We start from the raw sequence: 12,949 nt of genomic DNA on the forward strand, positions 1-12,949 counted from the left end.
AGGGTAACTTAAAATGTCCCACTAATGAATTTTTTGAATTAATAAAGATCGCTGAAATGTGTTTTGATAATGTTCATGGCAACAATTTGTGCAAAAAAAAACGGATTTTTTAATCACTGACTAAAATTATTTGCGGAACTAATGAAAATAAATATCCAGAAGAAGTTATATACTGTTTTGTCAGGACAAGAACGTATATGTGTATCAAGTATTTTAACATGAAATATTTTAACGAACAAGACCAAAAACGCAAAGAAAGAAATAAGATGAGGAAAACTACCCTCTAAGATTTTTCAGTGTGATAGTGTCCACTTTCCTTCACCATAATATGTATGTTCATAATTTATTTACGATGTTTTTTAACTACTATATTTAAGAAAAGCATTTATTGTGAATATCGCAGCAATTATGTAGGGCTTAAGGTATTTATTGTATTCCAAATATTGAGTATGTCATTTTATTGCCTTTATTAAAAATAATATATATGTTAACAATGTAACAAAATTGCGATATTTTTGTATTGCTATTGCAATTTCGTTTCTTGTAAACATTATTGTAGACTTTTTCATATTGAAATTAAATTTGCTATAGGGTTGTTTGTAGTTTAATTTTACAGTTATAAGATTTTTTATATGTTGTTTACTGTTTACAAACATTTGAAAAATATTTCCTTAACCATATTTCCATTTCCATGGCAAGAGTCTTGTAAGCTTTTCAGGTAACTCTTCTACATGGATGATAAGATGGTGCGACATTTAAAACATATCACACCACCTATACATAACTATTAAACTAAGGGGTGTTTTCTTTACATAATATTAAAGCACAATGTTTCCTTGTGGCGTAGGTGATTTATAATTTCCATTTATCTAGAAAAATGTGCCTTCAGAATGTTTTTAACACACAGCGTTTCGGAAGGTTTTTGAAGAAAAAAATTGACTACCCGTTTTATTTTTTTGCAGCTGAATTTGGGCACGTGCATGAAATATAATTAATCCATAGGAAGCGCAATGGTTTAAAGTATTGATGTTGAATATTTGAAAAGATTTAATGAAATAGTGTGAGAGAATGAGCGAGTTGAGTGAGAATATGTGCAGGAGTGGCAGAGGTTAGCTCTCAGCCACATGATGTCGTGCGCAGTTGCGGACAAAACAATAATCCATTCCGCCTCCCCATGGCGAAGGATGAGTGAAAGAGAAACCTGCTAAACCTTCCCCTCCTCCGGGCACGATAGAACCGTATCGGCTGTGTGTTAGAGGGAGAGCGAGATACAACCTTCGAGGTTCTGTTACTTTCTCATAGATGGCAAGCTGCAGAGCGACCGCCAGCAACACCCTTCCCGTCTGAAGGCCATCTCGCCACTGACGAGCTGGAACTAAGCTCCTGACCTCCCTACATAGTAACGGTCACCTACATAGTCATCTAGACTCTTTAGTGATCACATGACACAAAATTCATTGTTTTCGGGCCTGTGACCGTTTTTTACCGTGCAACAATCGCCTTAACAACTGAAGGAATGAGAGTGGGACAATACATTGACCAGCTGCACTTGAGGTATCCTCTGCTGCAGCAGTCATCATCTCATATCCACAGAAAATTGATTTTGAAGTTATCCCAGAAGCACGAGCAAGTGAGCAGAATCCACTCTTATTCAGGATGCAGAAAGAATACTACTTGAGAGCCATCAGTTTAAGGTCATGAAGAAGAGACAGGTTTCAGAGGATTTAACCCACATGGACAAAGTACTTTCTGATGTAGGGGGAATAGTGTTATGTATTTAAATGTGTGTGTGGTGGCACAGTTTGTGATCGCGAAAGATAGCCAATTGTTACAGCAGTATGAAAGAAATATGATGCTTCGTATTTCTCCAAGATGCAATGTAAATTGTAACAGATGTATGTTGTAATGTACTCTAAAAGTAGTGAATATTCATTCAAACTAGCTAAAACTGAAAAGCTTTCATAGAACCCTTTAAGTAAATAATTATTTTTATTGATTGGTTTACAATTTAATTTTCAAACATGTTTTAAGATATACATTTATGCCTTTAACCTGTTACAAAATGGATTACAATAACTAATAAGTAGTGCTAACAGGATGGGCTGTTTTCCTTCAGGGAAAATTTAGGACTGGAAAAAAATTCCCAGTGGGAAAAGGAATAGGATCAGGAATTATTTGAGGCTACAAATTGAAAAAATAAATTTCTTAACTTTTACAATGGAAATTTTATGTGTATGCTTTATACTAGGTACCGATTATAAATATATGGATGCATTTAATTTTCACTAACCAAAATATTTCACGAAATAAGGTTTAATTAATTTCCTTTCATGATAAACTTAAAATTAAACAAAATGCCTAATTTAAAAAACATTTATGAAATTTTCACATATTTATACTTAACTCTCGATCTATACTCGTTTCCGTTATTTGCAACAACTACATACCCATTCAGCAATATTACAAACATACTTGAAGAAAATTTCCATTTGAATCTAGCAATTTAATTTATTATTGCTTTTGAATCACGAGTCAAAATATCTATATTGTCATACTTGAAAATTGTTTCAACTACAGTGTTCACATTTTGCCCAAAGAACAGTTCCCGTGTTTTTTTATTGATGTCCATGTTTGAAGACCATTTCGTTTATTATTTACATCTACTGGTACGTGATACTATAAAACATGCAAATAATTGTTTCTTACACATTTTAACATGTTAAATAGTCCATATTTTCAACTGTGGGCATGATTCAATCAACTCCTATTTCACGATGGTAGTGAAATAACTTAATTTTTGTTGCTGAATTAAGTGTTTGTTTACAATCTTGTCTATGAATTTTTTTATGCCACTCTAATATGTTTGAGCTTGAACTACTGAAAATGGTGTGTTTTTAATAGTGTGCAAATACTGACTTAGGTTAAAGTGCAGTGCTTTCTTTAAAAAAAGTTTAAGAACAATTTTGACACATGGACATGTATACTATCGCAATGAAACCAAGAAACCGGAAAAATTAATTTCCCACTCTTTTTGGAGAAGAGAAATTCCTAGTGTCTCGCTCAACTGTACTTATGAGATGTTTTAGGAAAAAAATTTATGTAATATTAATTTTATGTCATCTGAGAAACCAACATGCTTGAGTATTCTACAGCCATACATTTATAAATAAACATACATAAAATGGTTCCTTAGCTTACCTAGACACTAAATAATGAATTTCTTAGTTACTTTTCAGCAAATTATAATGTGTGTTTACATACTCTTGTATTAAACAAATGTTAGGCAAATTTTTAAAAATAAATTTTCAAACAATTCTTACAGTTCTTAGTGAAATACTAAATAAAAAAAATTATTCATTCATAAACACAAAGTTCTGAAAACATACTATAGTAGTATGAATGTTTTAAAGTAAATATATGTATAATGTTGTGATTTTGTATCAGCTAATGGGGCTCAAATAATGTCTATCCCAGCTAAAAATATATGCAACAAAAAGTTCACATAGCTAAAACATAAGTAACCAATTTTAGCTACCTGCAGGAACAAAGCATACTCTAAAAGGCATAAACAGATTTAAAGTAAAATGAGTATGTATGAAGAAAAAAAGCTTTAATTAATATGTGTAGTTAAAATTAATGCAATTGTCAACTTTGATATATTGATTACATACCTACGTGCTACATCTCCAGCCTCCAAAAAATAATTAAATTTTTCAAACTACTCCAATATACATTAATTTGTCTTAATATTTAAAACAGAATAAGACTTCAGGAAGATTTTTGGCTAAAAATCTCAAATAAACATGGTTGCAATGTCACAGTTATGATTTTTTGGCAAAAGATTTTTAACATGCAATCAATTGAAGTGTCAACATAATTGTGGTATATTAAAAAACTATTGCCTCACATGCTCAAGGTGTGCCAAAAAGGACAGTTGCCCATGAAGCTTGGAAAGAAAAGTGGAGAGTAAACATCACATGTTAGCAAAAGAAAGAAAGTGGTCATGAATATGGAATGTTGCATGGTAATGTTTAAATATAATCTGTAAACATTTAGCTAAAAATCACAAATTTAAAGGAGAAGATTTCATTCCTGATGATTTATGGAAATCTTGCTGTTAAAGAATATAGCAAAAATTAATTTTAAATGGTGTTGGCGATGAGAAAAAAGGCAGACAAAACATCAACCAATTCACAGACTTCAATCATGGCCGAGCACGATTGCTTTCATATGCTTGTACAACAATACAATGACACATTTGCAGAGTTTTAGTGGGTTTAAGGAATGTTACAAGGTTTTGTATTATAGGTTATTTCTCTACAGTGAGTTGTGGAATCAATGGGTGGTTGGTTCGAAGTATAAAAAATGGCACAAAAACAATTCCTGGAACCAAACTTTCGAAAAGTCTGTAGACCAGGAAAAATGTACAAAGCAGCAGTTATACCGGCTCCATACAGTAAGATGCAATACAGAAAACAAGTGAGTGCAAGAAAAATCCACATGGTTAAAGAACTGCATAGTCAAGGAGGCAGTGAGTGTTGTACGAAAGTTCAACATTACTAGTCTCATTTAGAACTTTTCCATATCAGTGAGAGTATTGTGGTTGAGAAGGACACCTGCAGCATAACTATCCTTTCGAAACATACAGGTGCCACAACTGCAATCACTCAGGGCATATGAAGAAAATGTGCCCTAACCTATTGGCTGGACAATGAAGTGAACCAGTTTTTCATAACTATGTTTTTACGATGGAGAAAAAGTAAGGGAATTTGGCAAGTGTGTGCGCGACAAGACAAGTTGGACATGGACCTCTAACACTAATTACACATACGAACTACTACAACAGTACACAACAGCATTAAACTTACTTAGACTGTTCTTCAATGTCATACAAGAACAAAGTAACCAGAGAGATGGGAACTGCCCAAATTCACTTTAGATGCAATACTAACAAAGTTATGTGTTTGCATTTTTACTTTTGGTCTTCCAGAACAACTTGTATCCAGCAATGGAACCAGTTATCCATGGAAGACTTTTTAAAATGTTTGTAGGGAAAATGGTATCACATACACCTTTTAATGGTAAAATCATTTAACAGTAAGCTTTGCTGAAAACATGGCCAATTTATTTTAGAACAAGCTCAAGTTGCCGCCACCCGTCCCTATGGAATAGTTACGGGTAATGCCTAGCGGGCTAAGGGCATAGCTTTAGATTCGTTGTCCGGTGGGCGCCAGGCTAGCTTGGAAGAACTAGACCGTGAGGAGGTTCGTGGGTTCGCTGCCCCAGCGTGCCCCGCTAGGTACGTCGGCTTACGGTGGTAATTGGCTTACTGAGTGGATACAGGATGCGCCCTAGGCAGTGTAGGAGACTGCATACCTATACATGTGACACTGAAATTACACACGAGTTGGACTGAATTATTTTAATAATGCGCCGTTATGCACGATTGACACACAGCACTGGTACACGTTTATGACATATCACTACATAGCACTACATGATTACGTGACTCAAACTACCCTAATCTCGGCGGCAGTCTCGCGGGTCGGTATGGTTACCGGAGGCGGCCAGTACCGTGAGTTAACCCGTGACGCGGTTGCGCGGGGTGTTTGTTAAGGCGGTCGGGATAGGCCCGGCTCTGCCGAAAATGGTCCGGGGACACGTGAGCAGCGGTAAAGCGAGGTTGTGATATATTTACTTACTGAACATAAAGACTTATCGGTGCACTTAAAATGTAAGCTACTCACGGGACACACGTCCGCCCCGGCCGCGAGTGTTCGGAGACTGCCGAAGATGGCCGCCACGCGGGGGTGGGAGGACTCGCCCCCCCCCCCCCCCCCCCGTGCCGCGCGCCAACACCTTTATTTTATCTTAAAGTTATAATTTTATATAATACATCCTTCCAGGTACTTAATTAAAAATTAGTACCTGGAAACTGTTTGCTGAGGGCTTAATATTTCTATCACTAATAATTAACTGTTTGAAAATATAGTCACATGGACGACTGTTGTTTACAAGCATTAACACTGATGAGATCCTGGATTTCATTTAATGGCACTGACAAATATCCTTGTAATTAGAATCTTATGTTTTAATTGTTACGTCACTTGACTCGTTCCGGATGTGGCTGGGGCGCGCTCCGAACGGGAGGGTCACTGATCGGGTGAGAACCGGCTGAAGGTAGCGTCGGTACGACGTCAAAGTCACTGCTTCTGTCACAGTACCACTGAAAATTGAATTGCCTAGATTTCTTCTCAGTTATTGTACAAGGCATTTTTAGTCACTGGAGAAAAAACCTTATGTTTGGTAGAACAGTTCGCAACATGTTGTCATTGCCTACAGCCTCTGTGTCTACCCTGTTGGGAAGTGCCAGTTGCAGACAAAATTATCACATCCATCACACTGCACTGCATTGTTAGTTGTTGGTAGGCAGGAGTGGGCAAATGGTGGTGTTGTGAATTAGTAGGAACTGCTTACCTACATGGGAAACAAAATATTTGGGGTTGCTCATTTTAAAATTGATCAAATGAGATCTGCCCCATAGAATCAACAGATGTCAAGAAAGGTCAGAAAGTTAGTATATAAAATAAGAAAATAGGTGTTAGAGGTCCAAGAAAATTTAAGTGCTGAGAAGTGATACCAAAAATATTGGTGATACAAATGGAAATATCAACAGTACTGAAGTACATTTGGTTAGTCAAGCAATACCTACCAAACATGAGCAAGTGATGTGCACCAAGGGGTGTCAAGAACAAACTATGAACGACATGATGCAGAAAACAAAAATTATGTGGTCGGGCTTAAAGAGTTTCTGAATGCTTCTGTTAATGGAACAAAAACATAGAAGTAGCATCTGTGTTTAATTAGTAGACTAAATTGAGTGATGTAAGATGCACGTATATAATAGGTGACAAAGTTTAGTTATATTCATGCACAGACCATCAGCACATCTACTTCAAGTGCATCCATGGAGTACTGACAGCGAAAGTGAAGTGTATGTATCATTTGTAGGGGAAAAAATATTGCTGATTATTTGCAACAGATTGATTTTAATTTTATAACATGCTATGATGCTGGTAAACTTAAAAGTACTAGTCCCTAGTCCCTAGTAAAACACCAACATGGGTGCCGCAAGCACTTTTTTTTGGAGGGGAACAAAGTTGGAAATTTTTCTCAATATTTGAAGTTTATAACCATGCTTAGATATTTTTGCGAAAGATGGAATATTAAGCTAGCAAAATATGTTGTCATTTTGAAACAGTTATTAATTTACATGAGTAAGACATACAATAATTTACTCTGAACAAAAACAATTTAGTTAAAACCTAAAGCCACAAAAGTAGCCTATAATGTAAAATCATCAATGTACATAATTACAAAAATTCTAAACTATCACATACAGCCTATAAATTCTTATTCATACAAGTCAAGAATTTTTAAAAGACTTTTCCACGGTACAGTTCAATTCACTAACAATACACAGAAATACACATGTTTTCTTAGTTTTAACAGCATGAGATGCACATCCCGCCCTTTTTGCACTTATTTTGTTTGTCACGACAGGTCGCGTGCAACTAATGTTTACACTTAGGTTTTACACTTAAAAGTGGTCCTATTTGCTCTTTTATGGAATGATATTCCTGAGAAGTATATTTTAAAAAAATTATAATTATAAATAGCACATTCTGTTAATTATTATGCATAACTCCATGCTTTTGGTTTATTTTGGCTAACACTAAGCATTGAAAATAACGTCATACAAATTTAAGCCTAACAGACTACATGCTGGATTACAAAGCTACTTGAGCTCTCGAAAGAGACTAAGACGAGACCAGACAAGCTAGACGAGACAAGACAAACAAGACCGAATTAAGGCTTTACAGCCGTTTATAAGGCATAGGTTCGGTACAGCGCGCATGCGCCGACCGTAGGAGGGGAGGCGAGGAGCAAGCAAGCACACACTAGGAGGGGGAAGGAAGGAGGGTACGACGTGCCAACGCCCGCGCAGACGTGCGGTTTTTGAATGAAGCGGCGATCCTGACGCTTCAAATTTATAATAAGAAGTCTTTGAATATTAATAATTATAAATAGTACATTCTGTTAATTATTATGCATAACTCCATGCTTTTGCTTTATTTTGTCTAACACTAAGCATTGAAAATAACATCTGTGGTGTCATTTTGTTCAAAAAAACATTTAAAAAGTTAATTTTTTAAAATTATTACTGTAAACTTCTCAATTTGTAGCAACAAGTCACTAACATAGCAGCTTCCTAAATTTGTGTTTCTTTAAGCCACAACAAGCAAAATTTTCTTAACTTATGTGGTATTTAATATTTCATTCAATATACTTCTACCTACTAATATCAATTAATAACACAATAAAAAAAGGATACAAAATTTTATGTAGAAGATGTTCAGTATACAATTTGATTTATTTATTACAACCATCAGTATACAATTTGATTTATTTATTACAATCAAATCATTAAATCTTTTGTATGAAGTCGTTTAGTGTCCTAACAAAAGTGGAATATCCAAGACTTTGAATTATCAGTGGCATCGTATCTACATTAAATTTTAAACTGAATTGGGTTTTTAAATAAATAACAAATTCACCTGAAAATAAGTTGACCCTAAATGTAAGATGATCCTCAATTATGCAATTCAAAGTTACAAGAAAAATTACTATCTCACCTTTTTCCACTCATTGCTTAGTAGTAAGTCAATGACCAGAATAGCAACAAAAAAATCTAAATGATGTTTTTATTTTCTTGTCAAAATCTCTACGAGAATTAAAAATTCTTAGCTAATATTACCATCATTAGTAATGCTTCTATTCAATATAAAAAAAAATCAATAAATCAATATTCTAAAGTATGAAACAAATTTTTTCAACTTAACAATTTGTTTAACTTTTTTCTTTAATAGTTTGCTCTTGGTTACAAGAGGACCCACAAGTTTTTGGGCTGTTTTTTTAATGAAAAACAATGGACTTATTTTTAGGTAAAACTGTATTATTTTCAGAATTCTTGGAGAATTAAAAGTAATTGATAAAAGCAAAATGGTGAATTTGAGGTCAAAGAAAGTAGATGGGCAGCTTAGAAATAAATAATTAAAATAAATTGAATTTGGACATACTGCATTCTATTTTACAAGTATACCAATTGTTTTTCCAAAATACTATGAAATTTTATAACAATGGTTTGCCTAATTGTGCTACGCATAGAGATACATATTTTGTGATACATAAATATGATGCTTTCTGAACATTTAACACTTACATTCACTGAAAGAATGTAAGAATTATTCAGAAACACACTATTTATTGAAAGATTGTTTCTCTAAACTGAATTGGGGAAAAAAAATCATATTTTTTACCATTGACAGTTTTAGTGGAAATCTCAAAACTTAAATCTTTCTCTTATTTCTGAGCAAGGTTCAGCTGTGCATAGTTCAGTTAATTTCCAATCGAAGGTAAGCACTACAATAAGAAAGAGTTAATCACATATTGTACACGACTCTTGACTTACAAATGTATAGTTCAAATTGCAGCGGACGTCTCCATTGCTTTGAAGTCCGCACGCTTGCCGTCCTCTGGTCCCCCATCCCCCCAGCACGCCTCTCCTGGCCACTTGTCACAGTAACGTGTATGTATCTCGTGTATATGTATTCTTTTCCCCTTAATTTTCCCTCTGCTCCTGCGCAGTGGGGGGTTGTGTATGCTGATTTAAGGCGGTGTCGCCATTTTGGAACCTCTTTCATTTAGTATGTTTTGGGCTGTTAACTTCGCTTAGCTTCTCACTGCCGTCATGCTTAAATGCTCCACCTTTTATTCTGCGTCTACGGTATCGTAACTTTGTCTATCTAGGGCTTAGCTTGTAATTATCCTTCATGTATTCTTGCCTTTCGCTCTCGACATGGAATGCACTAATTTGTATAGCTTTGCGGGAGTTTCTGGCTTGGTTTCCCCAAGGTCGTGATGTCTGCATTGCGCACGTGACTTGGATAGTTTAAGACCCTGTATTTACCACATTCTCACTACATGGTGTTCTTGCTCGCGGGCTCGTGTATAGTTTATTATATGTATTAATTTAAGCTTTGTATGTTCGTTTCACGCATTGACCGGTGGTGGCGTTATTTGATAGACGTGTGTCTCGAGGTGCGATTGCGCACCACCGAGTTTTCTTGGTAACTGAGGCTAATCAATTGGTGTAAACACGCCACTGGTTAAGGTACGCTCAGTGTGGTATCTAGTATTTTTGCCCAGTGGTATGGGTCATATTTATTAATGTTTTTTTTATTAATGTATTTTCTACTCTTACTCTGTCTATTGATGCTCATTTTCTTTGCCTGATTGAGTATTTGTTTGAGCGGTCTGTGTACCTGCTTTTGTGAGTCTTAATGGGAGCCTTGTTAGGCCTAGTGTTTTTGAATAAAACGGTAATTGGAATTTTGTTTATAATTACCTGCCACGAATGCTGACCTACAAACGCGCGCTGATGTAATTTCCTAGAACCACAGTTCTAAGCATGCGCTACTCTGCTTGCAGAATGTTTCTTTTGTTTGGTTTTTGTTTCATGTACTGCAACCATGAACGCTCCTTTTACTAGCTGGATTTACAAATTGCGGCACGCCGACTTGCTCGACCACCTGAAGGACAATGACCTGGAGTTCGAACTCACCGAGACCGTGGCTGACCTCCGTGCCAGGCTCGTACGGTTCGTGAAAGAGTTCTGGGACAATGTGGGTGCGGCAGAGCCACGGCAAGCCACAGAGGGAGTGAGTCGGACGGTGAATAATTCCTTTCATCTTAAAATGTTTTTCATTTCGCTTAAGGGCCTACCTATGCTCGATGGTGTCGAGCCTTGAGCTGTGCTAGAGTTTCTCATTGAAGCCACCCGGATTAATCAGTTGAGTTTGGTAACCGAGGATGAGTTCCTTAAGGCTCTACTCAGCAAGTGTGGCAGCACATATGTGCAATTGATCACTGATGCTATTGTGCGTAAGACTAGTTTTGCAGAATTCAAGTTGCAGGTTCCGCAGTTTGTTTGTCCACCTCATGTTCTAGACACGTGTAAGCGTGACTTTGTAGATTTCAGTCACCTAATGAGTCAGTAATTGCCTTTATCAACTCTGTAGTTTCGTATGCGTAGGTAATCGAATTGGGTATGCCTGACTGAGATCTGATGCAGATTATTCTTTGAAACCTGTCTCCGCTTGCCCGCCAACATAGTTTTATGTCTATGCCTCCCACCACCATAGATGAGCTGCGGCGTTGGGGTAGCAACATGGAGAAACGTCTCCTAGCTACAAGGAAATATCATGCTGCATTTCCGCCCCCTGTTTCTAGCCTGGCGCCTCGTGCGCAGGCTAAATCTAGTTTTTGGTCATCTGCGCAATTGTGTGCTGCCGGCCTGGACGGGCTTGCACCCACCAGTGCTCCACCTAATAGTGTAAACCAGTCTTGTGATGACACCCCGCGCATAGTTACTGGCACTGAGGGTTCGAATGCTCCGAACATCACCGGCACCCTCGGCAGGTGTGCCAACTGCTGCGCCTTCAGGCATGTTGTGAGTGAGTGCAAGAGTCCCTGTGTAGGCATCGGCAAGAGAAAATGGTTCAAATGTAAAGGGATTGGCCATTATCGGGCTCAATGTCAGGGAAACTGAGGCAGACGGGACGTAAACTTGGGCCTCGTAATTTCCTTCATTTCTGCCTGTTCACATCCAGGAACAGACGTTCCCTGCTTTGATTGATTCAGGAGCTACATGTTCGCCCATCAGTCAAAGCATATTTGAGCACTTGTGCCAACACCTTCCTTTTTTGTCTAAACATGTTATGTGTAACTCTGACGTAAGAATTTGCACAGCTAACAGTGATATTCTGAGGGCGAATACCTCGGTTGTGGTTCACAATAAAATAGCTTGGATCTCCTGGGTCTGGGTGTTAAAAGTGGTGCCAGGTCTTTCGTTCAATTTAATCCTTGGCCTTGACTTTCTGGGTGGGATGCGTTGCATTCTTGATGTCCGCGCACACGAGTTGCAGTTTGGTTTCGCGCCCGAATTAAGGGTGCTCCTTACCCAAGAGCTCGTCCGCCTGATTGTTATGAGCCATTTGTAAAAAAATCCCCTGCAAAGTATTGTCCCCAGCAGTGCAAGTCCTATTGTGTGAACTGGTTGAATAAAGGTCCATATAGACAATGTATTTAAAGCCCATCCCATACTTTTTTTCTTTCTCAACCTTGGACACCTGAACTTTTGACTATACTACTAGATTAGTGGACTGAGTAGGTACAGTAAAACTCGCTTAAGACATTTCTGCAGAGAGGTGCTCAAGTACCTGGCTCAGAGACGACATAGCTGACATAGCACGAGCCGTCCTTCCTGTCTTTGAAGTCGAGCTCAGCCTTGCTTGGTCCTTCAACAGAGATGGCCAGAGAGCCAGCCCCGGCCTCCCGCGTCCACACGTTGAACTCACACGGCTGACCCTGCTCACCACGCTCCAGTCCCGGCCCGCCCGCATGAACCCTGTGGGCCCCACTGTCCTTCAGTGGCCCTACTGTGAACTGGAATGGAGATCCTGCAAGCAACAAACACTGTTTATCTACTACTCATGACGTCATGAGCTAATTTACATCAAATGTTAAAAAGTTACATGCATCTATATGAAGTTCAAATGTAATAATTAAATTGTATTGGAAAGTGTTTTGAGATACTGTTGAAGACAGCTGCAGTGCAATTGAAAAACTCTTGTTTTTTGTCTTATCGCCATGTTCTTGTGTGTATGGAATGATGGTCTCATGCCAACATGTGGTGTATCAAGGACCATCAATGCATTGATGGTTTATCAAGAACTTTTAATGCATTGATGGTTTATCAAGAACTTTTAATGCATTGATGGTTTATCAAGAACTTTTAATGCATTGATGGTTTATCAAAAACTTTTAA

General features: G+C 37.4%; 1 protein-coding gene across 1 annotated transcript in view; it reads right to left on the minus strand.

The window, feature by feature from the left end:
* LOC134529275 (filamin-A) overlaps positions 1-12,949 on the minus strand; it is a 786,080-nt gene that overhangs the window by 167,414 nt on the left and 605,717 nt on the right. Inside the window, exon 34 of the mRNA XM_063363172.1 lies at positions 12,342-12,581. Within this exon, the coding sequence (XP_063219242.1) occupies positions 12,342-12,581 (240 nt within the window). The remainder of the gene's footprint in view (positions 1-12,341; positions 12,582-12,949) is intronic.

The sequence above is a fragment of the Bacillus rossius genome, chromosome 2 (genome assembly GCF_032445375.1).
Source record: "Bacillus rossius redtenbacheri isolate Brsri chromosome 2, Brsri_v3, whole genome shotgun sequence".
In the NCBI taxonomy this organism is placed as follows: Eukaryota; Metazoa; Arthropoda; class Insecta; order Phasmatodea; family Bacillidae; genus Bacillus; species Bacillus rossius.